Source organism: Equus caballus, chromosome 10 (assembly GCF_041296265.1).
Source record: "Equus caballus isolate H_3958 breed thoroughbred chromosome 10, TB-T2T, whole genome shotgun sequence".
In the NCBI taxonomy this organism is placed as follows: Eukaryota; Metazoa; Chordata; class Mammalia; order Perissodactyla; family Equidae; genus Equus; species Equus caballus.
Genome location: NC_091693.1, coordinates 49,007,795 through 49,029,223, shown reverse-complemented (window position 1 = coordinate 49,029,223; position 21,429 = coordinate 49,007,795). Strand labels below are relative to the sequence as shown.

The window sequence follows — 21,429 nt, the reverse complement described above, 5'->3', positions numbered from 1 at the left end:
CTTTTCTACAATATGGCTTCCCTTATGTCAACTTTGTGTTGAGCCGGTATCATACCCACTAGTAGACATTATCAATATACAAATATCAACGTTGTAAAAAGAGAAAAGTGCTGAGTTTGGCAACTGGCCTAAGTGCTTCATTAATATTATTTCTGAAACATTGTACACAAACACTGAATATCAATAATATCAATAAAAATAGAAGAACTTGAATTTATCCAAAACTGGAGCACAATATACGCTCCTACGGTTTCTTTTAAGAAGCCATATTGTATGAGTTTTTATTTCGCATTGTTATATCAATTGAGACCATTACTTCTTTAAAATGCTTGAATGTGGCAGGGGTTGGGGAGACATTCTGTTCACCTCACACTGACCCTGGAGTTAAGCATGAAACTAAGAGGACTCCCAACGGTATCACTCACTAGCTACTTATCCAGTCCTGACATATTGCGTATGAATTACAAGAAGGAGGCCATTATATTGGAAGGAAGCAGAGGCCTTTTCTGCTTGTTTTATCATTTTGCGCTTGTCTTCTGCAGCCTCTGAAAGCTTGGATTTTGTCTGTTTCTAGGGTGACAGTGACTGCGATGTGCAACATGGACTTCAGCCGATTTCCCCTGGACACACAAACGTGCTCGCTTGAAATTGAAAGCTGTGAGTAGGCTTGTGCCCGGACATGAGCACACAGCTCCTATGTGATTCTAAACACCGCTAAGTCTCGGGAGCAGGAACAGATGTGCTCCTCATTCATGACTATGCTTTTAAAGTGACTTTTTGTTTATTTATTTTTTATTTTATTTATTTATTTGGTGGGGAAGATTGGCCCTGAGCTAACATCTGTTGCCAATCTTCCTCTTCTTGCTTGAGGAAGACTGTTGCTGAGCTAACATCTGTGCCAATCTTCCTCTATTATGTATGTGGGATGCCACCACAGCATGGCTTGATGAGTGGTGCATAGGTCGGCACCTGGGATCCAAACCTGTGAACCCTGAGCCACCAAGGTGGAGCACGTGCAAAGTGGCACTGTGCCACTGGGCCGGCCCCATAAAGTGACTTTTTAGGTTGAAGCTAAGTCTAGGGTAATTTTTAAAATCAGGAACAAATTTGGGACTAGAACCTTCTGTTTCCATAAGCCCCTTTTAATGCTCTATGGCAACAGTTTTCAACTTCGTTCTGGGGAAGCTGGAGGTTCAGGGAAACTGCTTGGGAGTAGAGGGCTCGGCAAATCTGGGTCTCCTTCTGAGTCCCTGGGCCACCACTCACACACAGTCCATCCATTTTTAATCTGTTTCATTGCTCTTTGGAATAACATTTCTGTTGAAGAAAAGATTTCCTGGCAAAAACAAGCTTGGCAACAATTGCTTGGGGGGACTATTGACTGTGAGCGCTGGAGGTGGCTGAGATGCTCAGGCACAGTGGAGGGACCTCAGGAACCTTAACACACGAAGTCCTGGAAGAGTTACAGGCCAGGCTCCAGGAAGCCTAAGACAGAGGCAGCATCAAGGACCAGCTGCTTCTATCTCTAACTCTCTAAGCACCTGCTTCATTCTTTAATCTCTGCCAAAATGCTTCCTCTGATGGGCGTAGTCTGGACTCCCCCATAACTTTGGCTCATACACTCCTCCTGAACCAGCACGCGCCCGCTGGCCAGCGCCAAAGTCCTAGTGAGGAATCTCATTGGCTCAGGGCACCTCTGTAAGCCTGTCTGGGCTTATGCGATGGGTCAGGCGTCCCCTGGCTCCAACTATCCAGGGTGGAGGAGTGCAATGTTGATCCCACACATAGCAGGGGCCAAACGGACAGCTCCATGGGGACTGAATGTGGGAAAAGAGTGTCCTAAAACCCAAGACCAAGGGAGTGACCACCACTGCACAGTGGCTTTGCACCTGCTCTGTCATTTAATCCTCATGAGATCCCTGTGAGAAGGTTGTTATCTCCATTATACAAAGAAGGGACGGAACTTGCCTGAGGACATGGTGCTAAGAAGGACTAAACTTTGTTGGCTCCAGAACCTTGTTTTCCCCACCACACCCAGGCAGCTCCACCCAGAATGTAGCTTCTTGCAGGTTGTGTCCATCACGGTGCCACCAGAAAAGCAGAACCATAGGAGATATATAGTAAGAGATTTAGTGCCAGGAACTGGCTTATGAGAGCGTCCGAGTTGGTGAGGCAAGTCCAACATCAGCAGGGCAGGCCATCAGGAAGGGCAGACTGGGAACTCCTGGGCAGGGGCTGACTCCGCTGTCCACAGGCAGAAGTTCTGCCTGGGGGAGACATCAGGTCTGATCTTAAGGTCTTTCAATTGGATCTGGCCCACTCAGATTATCCTGGATCTTACTTAAAGTGATCTACTTAAAGTGAACTAGTTGTAGACGTCACGTCTACACAGCAACAGCTAGATTAGTGTTTGATTGAATAACTGAGTACTATCGCCTAGCCAAGTGCACACATGAAACCGACCATCACACAGGTCAAGGGTTCGAAATAGAATAAAAGAAAGGAATAGAATAGAGCATCAGGGAGCCCCAGAAAGAACTGTTCACACAGGAGCAGATGGGACCAGCAACCCGTTAGGTGTTACTTCAGCTCTGCCCAGGCCGCTGTAGGTTTGCTCAGCTGGAGGAAGCAGTGTGCACCTAAAGTGGGAGGGAGTGGGGAGATGGTAGCTCCAGAGGGAGCAATCCTCGCAGCGAATGACTTTCATTTTACTCTAGATAGGAGCAACAGGAGGCCAACAGAGGAGGGACCTGTTCTACTCCGCCCTTTATGGGTCCTTTCTTGCTGGAATGCAGCCTTATTACCTGAGTGGTTTAAAGGTATTTGCCATCAATGATGTGTCAGTACACTTTGAAAGAAGAAAGGAAAGGGTTAAATTACTCCCATTTAGAAGGCTGAACCATATAAAATTTTGCAGCTGTTTAACCATTTCTAATCTACAAAAATGGCCATTTCGCTTGGTTTACCCTAATAAATGGCAGGCAAAACGGTGAGCCCTTTTGCAGGAATTATGAGCATTTAGTCTTGAGAGCTTTGCTCTGATGACTTCTGGAAGACTGGGGAGAATTCGATTTGTCTTTGCGAATTTTGTTTTGCTTTGTTTCCACTGTGGTTTGTTTATTCCAGCTATCTTATTACAATCCCAGTAGTGTGTGTGGGAGATTGGGGGCAGCGTCCACAGACAGGCCTGTCTTCCCACCGCTGCATGCCTGATGCTGCTGTCTCCTGTCTTTGCAGATGCCTACACAGAAGATGACCTCATGCTGTACTGGAAAAAAGGCAACGACTCCTTAAAGACAGATGAGCGGATCTCGCTCTCCCAGTTCCTCATTCAAGAGTTCCACACCACCACTAAACTCGCCTTCTACAGCAGCACAGGTGGGCGTCAGGGGGCCTCTGGCCCGCTGGGGTGGGTCACATCTATTTTAGGAAAGGTGCGAATTGGTTGTCGAGTGAGCAGAGCCTGTGCCACTTGCATTTGAAACCAAAGATGGAAATCTTAAATCAGGTCTAGGGGTGACGAGCGCTGGGTGGAGGTTTTTTTGATACCGCCAAAGCATCAGAAGTGATAACCTAGAAAATATTAGTAAGGACTCAAACATAAGCCGTGTGAGGAGGTTTATTTGAGACAATCACAGTACTAGTTTAGCAGCTGGCTTCTCACCCTCGACATGATTACCAGAGCCTCCTCTACAGGTGAGAAACAATCCAATGTCAGGTCGGCTGTTTTCCATTAGCATTCTCTGCTTCAGCTGGCTCCTCTGGGGGCGCTCCATTCTTCAGCAGTCCCCTGTTGCTATACAGCTTGCACAGACCCTTCTTATGACCTCAGTGCAGGAACTGTGGGTCATCTTCCTGTGGGCAGTGATGTTGCTTTTTGAACCAAGCTTCTGGACAGGCTTGCCGCCTCCCGCTGCCTGAGGGCATCTCTGTGGTCTTCCTCTTGGCATCTGCTTGTGCTACTTAAACAGCTGAGGTTCGCTCTCTCTCTCCCTTGCCTCTTTCTTGACTGATCACCTTTCAGGATGATTTTGCTCAAATCCATATGCATTTTTTATGGCTAAAATATTGCATGTTGCACAGGAAAGTGCAACCTTTTAAGCACACCATGGTCTTTCTAATCTATAACAGAGGGCAATTGTTTTACTTCCAACATATTATGGCAATCTAGCACATCTTGTCTTCTGTATACATCACTCGTGAGTCTTGGTTCTTTGGGGGACTCACATTCCTTTGATCCTAGCATTCTGATACTCCCTCTTCTTTTGGCCTGCTCAAGCTGCTAAATAACATAGACTGGGTGGCTTCTAAACAACAGAAATTTATTTCTCGCAGTTCTGAAGGCTGGGAAGACCGAGATCCAGGTGCTGGCAGATTTGGTATCTGGTGAGGGCCCGCTTCCTAGTTCATAGATGGCTGTCTTCTCGCTGTGTTCTCACATGGTGGAAGGGGCAAGGGAGCTCTCTGGGGCCTTTTCTGTAAGGGCACGAATCTCAGTCATGAGGGCTCTACCCGCATGGCATAATCACCTCCCAAAGGCCCCACCTCCTAATACACATGGGGGATTAGGTTTCAACACAGGACTTTTGGAGGGACACACCCATTCCATCTATAGCACCTCCATGATCACTTTCTGGACTGTTATCATCATAATCACAACCTTTGCATTCTAATAGTCCAGATGTCAAGTCTCCAAGTTAATATGGCCAAGTCCCCGTTTTATTTTCAATCCTCATCATCTCCAGCTTATTCTGCCTTTTCCTTTTCCTTCCAACATTCTCCTATTCCTTTCAACTCCTGCATGTGTATTTTTTCCTTGTCAAGAACAAAGGCCTGAGCTAAAGCATAACTGGACTTGTGATGGTTCACTCTGTTCCTAAATGCAACGTTGTGGTTAGCTTGGTGTTTTAACTGAAAATACATTTTCCTCCACAAAGAAATCCAAAGGGGTTGTTTAAATCTGTGCTTCTCAAACTTTAAATAATGTGCATATGAATCTTGTGGGGAGTATTGTTTAAAGGAGCTTCTGATTCAGTTGATTTGGGGTAGAGCTCCAGAGTATGCGTTTCTGTTTTTTTTAAAGATTGGCACCTGAGCTAACATCTCTTATCAATATTATTTTCTTTCTTTCTTTCTTCTTCTTCTCCCCAAAGCACCCCAGTACATAGCTGTATATTTTTAGCTGTGGGTCCTTCTAGCTGTGGTATGCAGGACGCCGCCTCAGCATGGCCTGATGAGCGCTGCCATGTCTGCGCCCAGGATCCAAACCAGCGAAACCCTGGGCCGCCGAAGCAAACTTAACCGCTCAGCCACGGGGCCGGCCCCCAGAGTCTGCATTTCCAACAAGCCACCAAGTGGTGGTGATGCTGCTGGGTGCTCTCCCGTGGTTTGACTAACCCGAGTCTTAAATGGCCTTCTCAAGGGGTTCCCTTTATGTATAGGACAGGGGCCAAAGATTTCTTGAGATGGACTCACCCATGCGGAGTGGGTTATCATAGGATCACTGCATTCCATGGTTTTTCTCACTTCCACTTTATAAAGATATGGTAAGGTTCCAGAGAAGTGTCCGAGGCATTTGTGATTCCCAGAATAAAATGTGTTTTATGAAGGAGCTGAGCATCTATGGTGCATGCTCTTTTCTTCCTATGTCCCGCAGGCTGGTACAACCGTCTGTACATTAACTTCACGTTGCGTCGCCACATCTTCTTCTTCTTGCTCCAAACTTACTTTCCTGCTACCTTGATGGTCATGCTGTCCTGGGTGTCCTTCTGGATCGACCGCAGAGCAGTGCCTGCCAGAGTCCCCTTAGGTAAGGAACATCTCGAGGGCACATTCCAGGCATCTGAAAATACAAGTAATTCCTTCCAGACAAAGGCATTCATTTCAAATTGGTCCTAAACCCCTAAAGGTATTATAACTTGGAAAAACTTGAAGTTATTCGTTCACAGGTAAAATGCCATTATTAAGATTCTATGTTGCAAAGCTGTTTCCAGGTCCCCACAGGCGCCCATGTGAACAGCCCACCTTCAGCCTTGTTAGAGCTGCGTTGGGGGGTGGGGGAGGGGGGCGGTCCTGGTCTGAGGGTGCTTTCTGTGCCCACCTGCATAAGGAAATCACATTCTATAACAGAGTTTCTCTGAAGCTAGCCCAAGGGATCTTTGTGACAGAATCTCTGGGGGAAATTGTTAAAAATGAAGAATCCTGGGTCCCGTCTACATGTATAGAATCAGAATCTCTGAGAGGACCAGGAAACTGCATTTGGAATAAGCTCTCCCAATATTCTTATACATACTCAAGTCTGAGAATCCCTACTATACACATTCCATCAATAGCTATTTGCCGTGACCTCTCTTCCCCACTGTAAATATTGCACCCACTCAGTCACACATACCACCGTGGCTTGGACGATTCAGGGGCTTCAAGGGAGACGGTGACCCACCAGGTTGTAGTGAAACTGGATTGGAGCTGGCCCTTAAGATGACCCCAATTCCCTGTGATTTGGTGTCTGCCAAGCAAATGTTCTGAGCTTAATTTGAAATCCTGGGCAAATTTCCACTGACAGATGCCCTGTTCTTTAACAGTTGTTCTGTGGCTTGAACGCTTACTGTGCTAAATAAATAAACATTCTAGTTTTAAAAATCTGCCTCCCATAAAGGAGGTTAACATCATTCTTGGTAAAATTGACCTAAGTCCTCAAGTTGACATTGCTGAACGGACAGCCAGGTCCAGCGTGGGGGTGGCTGCCACAGGCACCCCCACAGCTGACAATACAGGCCCAGGACCACAAGATTCTGCACCAGCATCAAGGACACAAAGATTAAAATAAATCCTGTGCACTTTTTTTCCTTTTTGGAGAAGTAGTTACAAGAAACATATGTACCTGCTCATATATGTAATCTTTGTTTTAAACAATTGAATGGAAATATTGTACTGCCAAGATGTCTGGGGCTGTCTGCAGAAGGACAAGTGATACTGGTGCCATGATGAATATGCAGGTATACAGAGGGGGACAGGGTGAGTGAAGGGCAGGAGGAACAGGAGAAGTTTCGTAACAGCCAAATCTTGGAAGATGAATAGGTGTTTACAAGACAGAGGGACGGGGTGGAGACATGCTAGGCGGAAGGAGCAGGAGGCATGAGGAAGGGAGCATGAAGCTGTACAGTGTGTTTAGAGAAAGACAAGCACGTGCTCATTTCTCACTGTGTGTGCAGGTATCACCACGGTGCTGACCATGTCCACCATCATCACGGGCGTGAACGCCTCCATGCCCCGCGTGTCCTACATCAAGGCTGTGGACATCTACCTGTGGGTCAGCTTTGTGTTCGTGTTCCTCTCCGTGCTGGAGTATGCGGCTGTCAACTACCTGACCACGGTGCAGGAGCGGAAGGAACGGAAGCTGCGAGAGAAGGTGACTTTACCATGAGCTGAAGTGTCTGCTGGGGGATGGAGCGGAGTCTGGCTCTGGCCCTTGGGCAGGTCAGGCCTCTGTAAAATGTGGGAATGACACCCCCCCCCCCACCTCCTTCATGGGTTAGTCTGAAGAGCAAACAAAATAATATGTTAAAATAGTGTGAAATTTACTCTGAGCTACATTTTTCATCCATTCAAACATTTATTTAGCACCTACTACATACCAGGGCCTGCTAAGCAAAGTTAACTAAGACATGGGTCCCTTTAATCTTGGTGTTCACAGTTTTAGTGATATAAATGACAATTCAACATGGAACAAATTATTTATGAACATAGAGGTGTAATAAAAGAAACTTCCAGGGAAGCACATCCTTCATTCTAGGAAATTTTCCTTCATACGTGACCTCATATATCTCCCATCATTTCCCAGAACTTTTCCCTCCCACCTGTCTTTCCTTTCTTCCTTCTGTCTGCAGTTCAATGATTATCTGCTCCAGAAAACTTGAACTATTTAGGAGTAAACTATCCTCATAATGCCACATCTTTCAAATTCTCACCCCTTCACACACACACACACACACACACACACACACAAAGTAATAATGTTAGCTGTAAACATTTTTATCAGAGCTCATATCAGTTTAAGATCTCATGGAGAACAGGGCGATTATGAACATTTTTTTTTTGTACTGAAGCATTTCTGTTGTGTTTATTACTAAAAATTTTTTTTATTGCAGTAACGTTGGTTTATAACATTATATAACTTTCAGGTGTACATCATTGTATTTCGATTTCTGTGTAGATTACATCACGTTCACCACCTAAAGACTAATTACCATCCATCCCCACACACATGTGCCTAATCATCCCTTCTGCCCTCCTCCCTCCTCCTTCCCCTGCCGGGGTCCCGCCCCGGCAGAGTCCAGGTTCCTGAGGGATGGACGGCGTCGGCGCGATGAGGGAGGGGGAAAATAAAGGGGACGTGAGACTTGGGTTGGTGTTAGCAAGTTCGACTTTACTGTGCACAAGTGTCGTTTATATATTTTTCAGGATTAGTACAGAAATAGTTTTACAAATATTCTCAGAGAGATAAGGAAGTAAGAAACGAGCACAAGAATATTTATTAGCATTCCATTCTATAGAGCATAAGGTTAATGATCGTCTTCTCTGCAATTAACTAGTGTTTGTTGTCTCTAAGCTAAAGGAGATAGGTACCTAGGCGTCTGTTGTAATTCATGGTAAAGTTAAATCAAAGAGAGAAGGTCCAGGCCTCCGAACAGGGCAGCAGCCCGTCTGGTTACATCCTGGTGGAGCCATCCCTGCCTCCCTCAATCATTTACGCCATTAGTGTAGATGGTTAATGGGAACAAAAGGTGACTCCAGGGTGTCTTATCCCCAGGGCTATCTGCATTCTCAGCGGGCAGTTAAACATCTTTACTTTTTCGCGCCCTTTAGGGGGTGGAAGCATTCCTTTGTCTTTTAGATTGTAGAGCTAACGGTCCCTTAAGTACACTGCCGGAGAAAGTATCATATTGTTAGTAAAGTAAAGGGCTGAAAAGCTAAGCTAAACTATAAATCTTCAAGAATAAAAAAGAGAAATAAGTATACACATAACCTTGATAGAAAGCATGCATATAATTCAGAAAATATCGGGGGTGTTGGCCGGCCATTCTTCACCGAGGGGCATTCTTGCACCCCTCGGCCCTTCTACTCACCAATTATTTATTGTTTATTGCTTTTAGGAGAAAACCTCTATAACATTTTAACAGAAAGCAGAAGGTCAAGAATAATATATAGATACTTCTTGATCATCCAATTAACCAGCAAACTTAGAAGGACGATGCATATGTATATTTAGACAAAGAACTGGAGGGAGAAGGAAACATTAACCAGATGGAGGCCATAAACCTAATTCGACATCTTATCTGGGCAGGATTCCTTTCTGATTGTCTCACATGGGACTGTGTGCTCCTCCATTAATTAACTGAAAAATATCTTGAAAGTTACCTGCAGGTGGTCACATTCTCTTACTGTATCTAATTTTCCCGGGAGGTAGTGCCTCCCAAGCAGCCACCCAAAGGAGTGAAAACTGGAGGTTAAGAAAGGAAAAGGAATGAAGGGCAGTTAAAAGCAGCACAGGTTTCAGAACTATGTGAGGGGCTGGCCGGTTATTCTTCACCAAGGGGCGACCCTGCACCCCTCAGCGTTAATCGGCTGGACCCTGTCAAACAGCCGATCAAATGATGTAGCCACGGCTCCCAGCATCTCCCCCTTTTTTACTTTTTAAGGCCAACAGATGTAATTCTGCTGAAACCCGACTTATAGAGTTGAATATTAACTTGAGAAAGACTGGAAAAAGGCAAAGACAAATCATTAGAGCACCAATGGCGACAGCAATATTAACAATAAAGGAGCTCCAATTTTTCTCCCCTACAAAAGAGGTCAGAGAGGTGAAAAAGTTGGTGGCCACTTCAGAAGCAGAAAAGGATTCTTTAGCCTGATTAATATTATTAATTTGTCTATGTAAGTCACAAATGTCTAGACTAAAGTCTGAATGGTTCCATATTCCCTGGATATGATTTTTAATTTTCTCCCAGGAGTGTAGAGATTGATTTACCTTAAGAGGAGTCCCACAGATCCATCTATAGGACACATAACATCGCAAGGCCAGTTTAACCTTCAAATTTGTAAGTTCTTGTCCTATCTGTAATATTGCCTCTTCCAGAGCGTTTCCTTTGCCTCCAGTTTTTCGTCTATTATTTCTTGGGTAGTTAGGGCAAGAGTGGTATTCTTAGAAAGATCGTCTACATAAGAGGCAGTATGTATTTGTTTAGTCAGCGCTACAGCAGATACAGTGAGAGAGGTTGCTAATGCAATCAAGGCTGAGATACCCAATATTAAAGCAGAGATAAACCGGCGGGGGCGCTGTAAAAGATCAGTAGCCTGTTTCAAAGTAAGCAATCCAACATCATCATACCAAGGTCCAGACAGGTGAACAGGCAGCATGAGGCAGGGGGGTTGTTGTAATACGATTACAGCTTGTACCTCTACATCAGGGCTCAAACAATTAGTTAAAAATACAATCTGGACAGGAGATATCATAACGAGAATTATTAAAAGAGATAGACATAGCAAAACTGTGTACAGGAAAGGCCAAGAAAACATAAGGGGCCAGGACACAGGCCTTAACCTTATACAACTGTGATCCTGTTGGTCTAATCAGTACAACATTGTGTAAAGCGGCTATGGCCTGCAACAAGTGTGGTTGAATTTTGCCAGAGTCAGTAGAAAGAATAGGAGGGCGGAGGCGAGTGCGGACGGGGAGCCAGACGTTTAGAAGGTTTCTCGCGGAGTGAAAGTCGTCTCATCTGGGCTACTGGGGGAGATTCATCATCTATCTTGACTCGGAAGCTGGGGCTCGTCTGCCTTGGTGGAGGTGGGGGCAGAGGCTGCTTGCGGTACATGTCGAATCAGATGATCAGGAATCCACCAAGGAGATGAAGTGTCCTGTGGAAATATGCAAGCATATCCTCGACCGATAGTTAAGAGAATATCAGGACCTTTCCACTGTCCTGTAAGCAGGTCCTTCCATTTGACCTGTAGTAAAATATTTTGTTTATTATCATTCCAATGTCTCATCATAGGTGACTCACCATGAAAATCTAAATTGAGAAAATTTATCACAAACAGAGCATGACTTAGTAAAAGACGGGGAGAGCTATATTTGAGCTCTCCTCCTTGTAATTTTTCCAATTGTTGTTTTGGGGGGCTCAGATAGCGAGGAAAAGACAAATGTTTCAATTTTGTTTATAAATTGCTGTAAGTCATAGTTCTTTAAGAGAATAGAGAAAAAGATTTTCTTAACTCTGGAAAAAAGCAAAATATTAAAAATCAGTAATATCTCAATTAAAAAGTCATAAAAATTATAATCATCCCTATCAGTTTATTCTGTCCTGTGTAATTGGTTCTTGATCTTAATCTTCTGTCAGCAGTTTGTGAGGTCATCAGTTTCTCTGTTGGAGTTCTGTAATTTTTACCCAGTTTAGTTTTACAATCTGAGCGTTTATTAGAAACCTGTATTCTAGAGTGTTAGAGTCCTTTCCATGAATTTTCCTGAAGATGAGACATATTTGCAAAAGCAAAAAGTAGAGTAAAACAATAACTGACTGTAAACAATAAAAGACTTAAAAATGATGATTGACAGAGAAACTTGGTTATCTCTGTGATATACAACACCTTAAACTAATAATTAGAATTATGGCTGATAGCCAGGATACATCAGAATTTAGGCATGTATATAATTTCTAAAACACTTATATCAGTAACATTTACCCACATACTACCAACCAAGAAAGATTATTATCACTTTATCTGACAATGTTTCCCATGTAACTTTAGACCAAATAAGCCTGATTAGTTTAGAATTAACAAAACAGATTTGTCTTTTAGGTAGAGTTAGAAACCATTTGTTCCCAATAATGATGTTTAGATTACCCACAAGAACTTTGAGACATTAGACAAACAGCTATCATTTAAAGTTATTATGCTGACAAATTTCTAACAGACAACATGAACTTATTTGACTAGGAAACCCAGGCTGCATATTTGCATATGCAGTGCTAACTCTGAGGACATATCCAAACATTTCAATCAAACCAACAAACTTAAGTTTTCATTAACCAAAGGTTAATCCATATCATCTTAAAAGACAGTGGGTTAATTTCTATTGTATTTAGAATTTATGTGAGCGCTTAATTTAAGCCAATTAAACAGAACTCTTAGTATTGGCCATATCACCCGGAGGTAAAAATATCACACACATATAGACACACAGACACAGAGCCTTCACACCTATTGTTTTAAAAATCACTGCCATCAATCAGGTAATGAGTCAATCTCCAAGAGAGGGCACCCCACTTGGTTGCCAGGGTGATCAGGCCCGGAAACCAGGGGGGGCGCTCCCAGAGGTGGAGCCTATGATATTTTAAAGATTTCTTTGTCTCTCAACTGCAAAGCTCAAAAGGAGCCAAAAATGGTCACTGTAACTTTAAGAGAGAGGAAAGAAAAGGGTCCATTACCTTGCAAATCTCCTGAGCCTAGGGCAGCGTTCTACTTGTTCTGCCTGTGGGATTCCTATAGCAAGGGGTGATGGGGGCATCCCCCTGCATGTATCTCTTGTCCCCCTGCATGCATCTCTTGTATACCTTCCCTATTATGCCTGGCAGTCATAAGTGCCTGGTGAATGATTCCCAGGATAAAAGGATAGAGAAAAACAGTGAGGAACTTTCCGCCAGTCTGGGGGACATTCTACCCAATTGCAGCCTGGAGCCATTCTCCCAAGAAGGGGTTCCCACACTCAACCAAAGGTTAGAGTTTGGTACTTTCCTTGAACTGGAGTCCCGATTGGGACTTTTCCCGCAGTTCAGAGTATGGTCAGGTGCCAGAGGGAGGGGTCCCATTCCAGCCTTAGGAAAAGAAACCTTCCACGGGAGTCTTGGAGATTGGTGGCCGTCCTAATGACTTAAGTGGCCGACCCGTGCCCATTTAAAATTTGTCTATTAGAGATAGAGTCAGGAAGGAATGGATTAATTCATTTTCCATCACCCTCAGGCTTAAGGTACTGATTCTCTTCAGGCTGAATGCCACAATTTGCCCCATAGAGTAGCCATGGGCAGCAAAAGTGGATTCATACAGCTGTCCGAGAAGGTTCCCGATGGAGCAGTGAATTTAGATCCATCCTTGAAAAAGAGAAAGTCACAAGGAAAAAATAGGGCACTTACCAGAACTTGAGCTCACAAGCCGATGAAGCAAGTCCACCAGAAATGATGCAGGGTTGGTGAGCCGAGGAGTCGAGAGAAAGATTTCCTGGGCTCTCAAGATTTGGTGGCAGTGCTCTTTTATTTAGAGAATAGCGTGGAATAGCATGGGGACAGGACCCATGGGCAGGCAGAGCTGCTGCGTGGTGACAGGACCCACGGCCAGAACTTAACAGGTCTTGCTCTTATAATGTTGCACAAGGAAGTATTCCCAGTTAGACATTTTAAAACATACTTAGGCAAAGTTGATATAACCTCTTTATAAAGAAAATCAGCTTCTAAGTTGTGTTCCCACTATCATCCAGGTTTCCAAATTAACAGTTTCCTCTTCGGGGAACCAGGGACATTGTTCTTGTAAAAATGTAGGAATGTAGAAATCTGTCCCAAAGAGGCTTTTATGTCTCTTTTTTGCAAGCATACATGTTATTATTTCTATACAGAGCCTTCTTTCTTTAGACTCAGTATGGCCCAAAACTTCTCAAAAGTTCTTAATACTTCTTATTCTTCCTAACCTTATTTCACTCTCCCTTTCCGGAGAGGGACTAAAACTTCTCTATTATTATTATTATTATTATTATTATTTTTTTTTTATTTCACTCTCCCTTTCTAGAGAGGGGCAAAAACTTCTCAATTATTATTATTATTATTATTATTATTTATTTCACTCTCCCTTTCTAGAGAGGGGCAAAAACTTCTCTATTATTATTATTATTATTATTATTATTTTTATTTTTATTTCACTCTCCCTTTCTAGAGAGGGGCAAAAACTTCTCAATTATTATTATTATTATTATTATTATTATTATTTCACTCTCCCTTTCTAGAGAGGGGCAAAAACTTCTCAAAGTTCTTAACACCTACTACCCTTCTGTCCTTTCCTCACTCTCCCTTTGGCAGAGAGGGGCTAAAGGGGGCTCTTCTTTCCAGCCCTGGGTAGGATCCTATCCGTCCCGAGAAGTGGGGGGAACTTACCCTTCAGGTCCCTGTTCGGGCGCCACTTGCCGGGGTCCCGCCCCGGCGGAGTCCAGGTTCCTGAGGGATGGACGGCGTCGGCGCGATGAGGGAGGGGGAAAATAAAGGGGACGTGAGACTTGGGTTGGTGTTAGCAAGTTCGACTTTACTGTGCACAAGTGTCGTTTATATATTTTTCAGGATTAGTACAGAAATAGTTTTACAAATATTCTCAGAGAGATAAGGAAGTAAGAAACGAGCACAAGAATATTTATTAGCATTCCATTCTATAGAGCATAAGGTTAATGATCGTCTTCTCTGCAATTAACTAGTGTTTGTTGTCTCTAAGCTAAAGGAGATAGGTACCTAGGCGTCTGTTGTAATTCATGGTAAAGTTAAATCAAAGAGAGAAGGTCCAGGCCTCCGAACAGGGCAGCAGCCCGTCTGGTTACATCCTGGTGGAGCCATCCCTGCCTCCCTCAATCATTTACGCCATTAGTGTAGATGGTTAATGGGAACAAAAGGTGACTCCAGGGTGTCTTATCCCCAGGGCTATCTGCATTCTCAGCGGGCAGTTAAACATCTTTACTTTTTCGCGCCCTTTAGGGGGTGGAAGCATTCCTTTGTCTTTTAGATTGTAGAGCTAACGGTCCCTTAAGTACACTGCCGGAGAAAGTATCATATTGTTAGTAAAGTAAAGGGCTGAAAAGCTAAGCTAAACTATAAATCTTCAAGAATAAAAAAGAGAAATAAGTATACACATAACCTTGATAGAAAGCATGCATATAATTCAGAAAATATCGGGGGTGTTGGCCGGCCATTCTTCACCGAGGGGCATTCTTGCACCCCTCGGCCCTTCTACTCACCAATTATTTATTGTTTATTGCTTTTAGGAGAAAACCTCTATAACATTTTAACAGAAAGCAGAAGGTCAAGAATAATATATAGATACTTCTTGATCATCCAATTAACCAGCAAACTTAGAAGGACGATGCATATGTATATTTAGACAAAGAACTGGAGGGAGAAGGAAACATTAACCAGATGGAGGCCATAAACCTAATTCGACATCTTATCTGGGCAGGATTCCTTTCTGATTGTCTCACATGGGACTGTGTGCTCCTCCATTAATTAACTGAAAAATATCTTGAAAGTTACCTGCAGGTGGTCACATTCTCTTACTGTATCTAATTTTCCCGGGAGGTAGTGCCTCCCAAGCAGCCACCCAAAGGAGTGAAAACTGGAGGTTAAGAAAGGAAAAGGAATGAAGGGCAGTTAAAAGCAGCACAGGTTTCAGAACTATGTGAGGGGCTGGCCGGTTATTCTTCACCAAGGGGCGACCCTGCACCCCTCAGCGTTAATCGGCTGGACCCTGTCAAACAGCCGATCAAATGATGTAGCCACGGCTCCCAGCATTCCCCTTTGGTGATGATCAATCCAATCTCTGTCTCTACACATTTGTCATTGTTTTTATCTTCTACTTATGAGTGAGATCAAACGGTATTTGACTTTCTCCCTCTGACTTATTTTGCTTAGCATAATACCCTCAAGGTCCATCCATGCTGCTACAAATGGCCTGATTTTGTCGTTTCTTACAGCTGAGTAGTATTCCATTGTATATATGTACCACATCTTCTTTATCCATTCGTCCCTTGATGGGCACCTAGGTTGCTTCCAAGTCCTCGCTATTGTGAATAATGCTGCAATGAACACAGGGGTGCACATATCTTTATGCATTCGTGTTTTCACGTTCTTTGGATAAATACCCAGCAGTGGAATAGCTGGATCACGTGGTAGTTCTATTCTTAATTTTTTTTTGAGGAATCTCCATACTGTTTTCCATAGTGGCTGCACCAGTTTGCACTCCCACCAGCAGTGTATGAGGGTTCTCTTCTCTCCACTTCCTCTCCAAAACTTGTTGGTTCCAGTCTTGTTAATTACAGCCAATCTGATGGGAGTGAGGTGATAATCTCATTGTAGTTTTGATTTGCATTTCCCTGATAGTTAACGATGTTGAGTATCTTTTCATGTGCCTGTTGGCCATCTGTATATCTTCTTTGGAAAAATGTCTGCTCAGATCTTTTGCCCATTTTTTAATTGGGTTATTAGATTTTTTGTTGTTGAGATGTATGAGTTCTTTATATATTTTAGATATTAACCCCTTATCAGATACATGGTTTGAAATGTCTTCTCCCAATTGTTAGGTTGTCTTTTCGTTTTGCTGATGGTTTCCTTTGCTGTGCAGAATCTTTTTAGTTTGGTGTAGTCCCATTTGTTTATTTTCCTTTTTTTTCCCTTGCCCGGTCAGACATGGTTCTTGAAAATATGCTGCTAAGATTGATGTCCAAGAGCGTGTGGCCTATGTTTTCTTCTAGAATTTTCATGGTTTTAGGTCTTACATTCAAGTCTTTAATCTGTTTTGAGTTAATTTTTATATATGGTGTAAGATAATGGTCTATTTTCATTCTTTGGCATGTGGCTGTCCAGTTTTCCCAACACCTTTTATTGAGGAGACTTTCCTTTCTCCGTTGTATGTTCTTGGCTCCCTTGTTAAAAATTAGCTGTCTTGGGGCTGGCCCCATGGCCCAGTGGTTAAGTTCCCGCGCTCTGCTGCAGGCGGCCCAGTGTTTCGTTGGTTCGATTCCCGGGTGCGGACATGGCACTGCTCATCAGGCCACGCTGAGGCAGCGTCCCACGTGCCACAACTAGAAGGACTCACAATGAAGAATATACAACTATGTACCGGGGGGAGCTTTGGGGAGAAAAAGGAAAAAAAAAAAAAATCTTAAAAAAAAAATTAGCTGTCCACAGATGTGTGGGTTTATTTCTGGGCTCTTGATTCTGTTCCATTGGTCTGTGTGTCTGTTTTTGTCCCAGTACCATGCTGTTTGGTTACTATAGCTTTGCAGTATATTTTGAAATCAGGGAGTGTGATATCTCCAGCTTTGTTCTTTTTTTCCCAGGATTCCTTTGGCTATTTGGGGTCTATTGTTGTTCCATGTAAATTTTAGGATTCTTTGTTCTATTTCCATGAACAAATGTTGTTGGAACTTTGATAGGGATTGCATTGAATCTATAGATTGCTTTAGGAAGTATGGACATTTAAACTATGTTTATTCTTCCAATCCAAGAGCACGGAATATCTTTCCATTTCTTTGTGTCTTCTTCAATTTCTCTCAACAATGTTTTATAGTTTTCAGTGTACAGATCTTTCACCTCTTTGGTTAAGTTTAATAATTCTAGGCATTTTTTCTTTTCTTTTTTTTTTTTTTAAAGATTGGCACCTGGGCTAACAACTGTTGCCAATCTTTTTTGTTTTTCCCTGTTTTATCTCCACAACACTCCCCCCCCACCCCCCCGCCGCCCCACCGCCTTGTACATAGTTGTATATCTTAGTTGCAGGTCCTTGTAGTTGTGGGATGTGGGATGCCGCCTCAACGTGGCCTGACAAGCAGTGCCATGTCCGTGCCCAGGATCTGAACCCTGGGCCGCCACAGCAGAGCGCGTGAACTTAACCACTCGGCCACAGAGCCGGCCCCATATTTTTTTCTTTTTGTTGCAATTGTAAATGTGTTTGCACTCTTAATTTCTCTTTCTACTATTTTGTTATTAGCAAACATTCTCGTTGGTCTCTGATATTACATGATGTTTCCTGAGAGTTGATATGTAGATGTCAGTCAAACAAAGATGGATTCCTGCATTTTAGAAGGTTTCCGGTGCCACTACCATTATTTTCCCATACCCCACCCCTAACAGGGTACAAAAGAAACTAGAAAAAGGCAACACTATCCACAATGAAGTCTCTTTTGAAGGGCTTCTGAGAGATGGAGCTGAGGTCCCATCCCAACATGTATTTGCTGTGTTTGCAGCTCCCCTGCACCTGTGGATTACCGCAGCCACGTGCTGTCATGCTGGATGGCAGCTACAGCGATGGGGAGGTGAATGACCTGGGCAACTACATGCCTGAGAATGGAGAGAAGCCAGACAGGATGATGGTGCAGCTGACCCTAGCAGCAGAGAGGAGCTCCCCGCAGAGGAAAAATCAGAGGAGCAGCTACGTGAGCATGAGGATCGACACCCATGCCATCGATAAATACTCCAGGATAATTTTTCCAGCAGCATACATTTTATTCAATTTAATATACTGGTCTATTTTCTCATAAATGCCTGTAATTCTATACATTTCACATTCTTCTGTATGTACTACAGAAATACCTGATGAAAAATAATTTAAGGTTATGATGAAAAGTTCCCAGTACCCACCCTTCTCCACCTTTCCAAAAATACATTGACAAGACACTTACTGGTTTAATTTGCACTTATTAACCACCTATTGTATACACAGCATTGTACTCAGTACTGATGACAGTTGTTACTGGGATCCCCTGGAAAAGCACACTGCCAGTGTTGTGGCCACACTGTAGTTCAATCTGAAACTCTAGATGCTCATTCACATGAATAATGTCCTTTATGTGAGCATCATTATATTCTCCGGACTAGGTGGAATTCGGAAGCACCTAAAGTTCATTTGCATGGAACATATATGCACTAAATTCCCACTTTGACCAAAATTCATGCTTCAGTTTATAGCCTATTACATATTTTTTATGCATCTCCTGTTTACTTTAATATGAGTCAAAAATAATACTCTTATTTTTATTTATATCCTGTGCTTCATGGTTTCACGTCTTCACAAGAAAAGCTCTTCAGGTTGGTGCAATGGCTTACGATTTTGGTAGGAATTTCCCTGGTAGGGGAACTTTGAGGAGGGTGTATGCATGCATTTTGTGAGTTTTGTCAGAGAGATAACCTGCCTAGGAAACGTCTGTATAAGTGTTCCCTGTGTCATAATCACTGCTTCACGTATCTCCACCTTGGAGCATGTCCTAGTTTAAGGTGAAGGCCCTTCTCAGTAATGTGACATCTTCACTGAGGAAGTTGGGAATAGACTGATTTTTTTTCCTGTATAAACATTTCAAGAAAATGCATAACTTGGGACTACTAGTAACTCGATAGGAGGAGAAATACTCACATGGTTTCTGAAGGAAAAAAGACCACCACAAAGAAAAAGAAATGGGAAGATATTGCTGGACACCTCCATTCATACTCAGTGAATACCAGCATTTTCTATGAACCAGAAAACAATGGCCACTGCTGCCAGGGCATAGGATCAAGAAGAGGGTTCTAATTTGATGTATTACTTAAAAACATACAATTACTCATACTATATATCTACAGGATCAACCCTCACCAAACTTAACCAAACCACATTTGTTTGAAACTCACTTTAACGAAGTGAATTCTATACACAATAATGTCATTTTCATTCCAAAGTTAATTAGACTGATCATCCATACTAAATAATATCATGATATGTCTTCATATGAGGCTTTATTCTAATCTGAAAAAAAAACGTATTTGCACAAATCCTAATTACAAGGCAATCTCCCATTTTCCCCAATAAAAGCTCATCAAAAGAAAGTTTTTGGGCAAACTTAAGTAGATAAACTTAAAGAGAGATGGGTGAAATAAATGCTAACTTTCAATATTTAAAAAAATTATTTTTAAAATAGTACCTTTTTCATTCTCATTTTATGAAATAAATTCAGTCAAACTCTTCACAACCATCTTTGCCACTTGCTTCTTCCTCACGACCGGGCTACTCTGAGTTGTCCAGCAGGTTTCCAGGGCACATCATCTGAACTTCCATCTACCTCATTCCGGAAACTACACTATCTGAACCAGCATATAGGATGCTGTATTAGTCTGCTTGGGCCGCCCCAGCAAAATACCAGACTGGGGGCTTAAACAACAAATTTATTTTCTCTCAGTTCTGGAGGGTGGAAGTCCAAGACCAAGGTGTTGGCAGGTTTGGCTTCTCCTGAGGCCTCTCTTCTTGGCTTGCAGACGGCCACATTCTTGCTGTGTCCTCACATGGCATTTCCTCTGAGCACACGCGTCCCTAGTGTCTCTCTCTTTTCTTATAAGGACAGTAGGCATATTGGATTAGAGCCCCACTCTTATGATCTCATTTAACCTTAATGACCTCTTTAAAGGCCCTGTCTCCAAAGAAGTCACATTGGGGGTGAGTGCTTCAACATATGAATTTTGGAGGGACACAATTCAGTCCATAACAGATGCCCATGGGAATTATTCATGTGCATTAACAGTTCATCTAATGCATTTTGTAGATATTTAACCTTGATCTCTACAATACAATCACATAATGTTTTTAAAGTGATCTTTAAATGACTTGTTTACTTTGCTATCCACACTAGTAATTATAAGGAATAAGTGATTAAATTCATGTTAAATTTCTTTGCTACCTTTTCTAGCAATTCTCTCAAGTGACCTCTACAAGCATTTAAGACTAGCACTGATTAAGGTCATTTCCATGCTAATATTTTCTCAAGGCAGTACTCAGCTGTCAAGGCTATATAATTGAGAAAGAACTCTGTAATAAGACTTTGTAAAGATCCAAATATAAAGCAATTCCCTCTTTTCTGATGGATAATTTTGGAGAAAACCTCACCATATATGTGAGCATCTAGAGTACTTTATAAACTTTTGCTGGCATGACTGGAGAGGAGGCAGATTTGGTTAGAAATATTGCCTGGTTAAGAGGCAAGTACCATATGCCATAGCGAATAATTTTTAAAGAGTTAAAATACTGTAAAATACACTTGACTAAAACTGTAACAAACATAATTTATTCTCTGCCTGGTGGTTCAGAAGGCTCTTGAGGATTTTGAGGGTTTCTTATCATTGTGGGTTTTTTTGGTGAGGAAGAGTGGCCCTGAGCTAACATCTGTTGCCAATCTTCCTTTTTTTTTTTCCCTCCCCAAAGCCCCAGTACATAGTTGTAGGTCATTCTACTTCTTCTATGTGGGATGCTGCCACAGCATGGCTTGATGAGCGGTGTGTAGGTCTGCACCCAGGATCTGAACAAGTGAAGCCTGGGCCACCAAAGTGGAGTGTGTGAACTTCAGCACTCAGCCATGGGGCCGGCCCCCTTTATCACTGTTGTGATACAATGTGGACGTCATAAAGATGTGCAGTGTTAGCCAGGAAAGAACTGCTGTTAGTCAGACCGGCTTTTACCTAATGGCAATATTCTCTTCCTGTGTTACATATTCCTAACCAATGTTCTTTAGGTTTTTTCCTAATTCATATTTTATAGAGAAGAGTAGTGATGCTAGATTTTAGAGAATTAAAAATGGCTTGTCAGTAACAATGAAACTTGACAATTGTA

The 21,429-nt window shown here is 42.7% G+C and overlaps 1 protein-coding gene and 1 long non-coding RNA gene across 2 annotated transcripts in view; one reads left to right on the top strand and one right to left on the bottom strand.

The window, feature by feature from the left end:
* GABRR1 (gamma-aminobutyric acid type A receptor subunit rho1) overlaps nucleotides 1–19,801 on the top strand; it is a 45,757-nt gene extending 25,956 nt beyond the window's left edge. Inside the window, exons 5-9 of the mRNA XM_070225278.1 lie at nucleotides 575–657; nucleotides 3,238–3,378; nucleotides 5,657–5,809; nucleotides 7,212–7,408; nucleotides 18,047–19,801. Coding sequence (XP_070081379.1) covers nucleotides 575–657; nucleotides 3,238–3,378; nucleotides 5,657–5,809; nucleotides 7,212–7,408; nucleotides 18,047–18,340 — 868 coding nt within the window. The 3' untranslated portion in view covers nucleotides 18,341–19,801. The remainder of the gene's footprint in view (nucleotides 1–574; nucleotides 658–3,237; nucleotides 3,379–5,656; nucleotides 5,810–7,211; nucleotides 7,409–18,046) is intronic.
* Nucleotides 8,405–14,281, bottom strand: LOC138915993 (uncharacterized). The gene is made up of 2 exons (XR_011422581.1): nucleotides 14,199–14,281; nucleotides 8,405–10,917 (listed from the first exon to the last, which is right to left on the bottom strand). It is a non-coding gene; the product is annotated as an uncharacterized lncRNA (long non-coding RNA).
* Nucleotides 19,802–21,429: the final 1,628 nt, after the last annotated feature.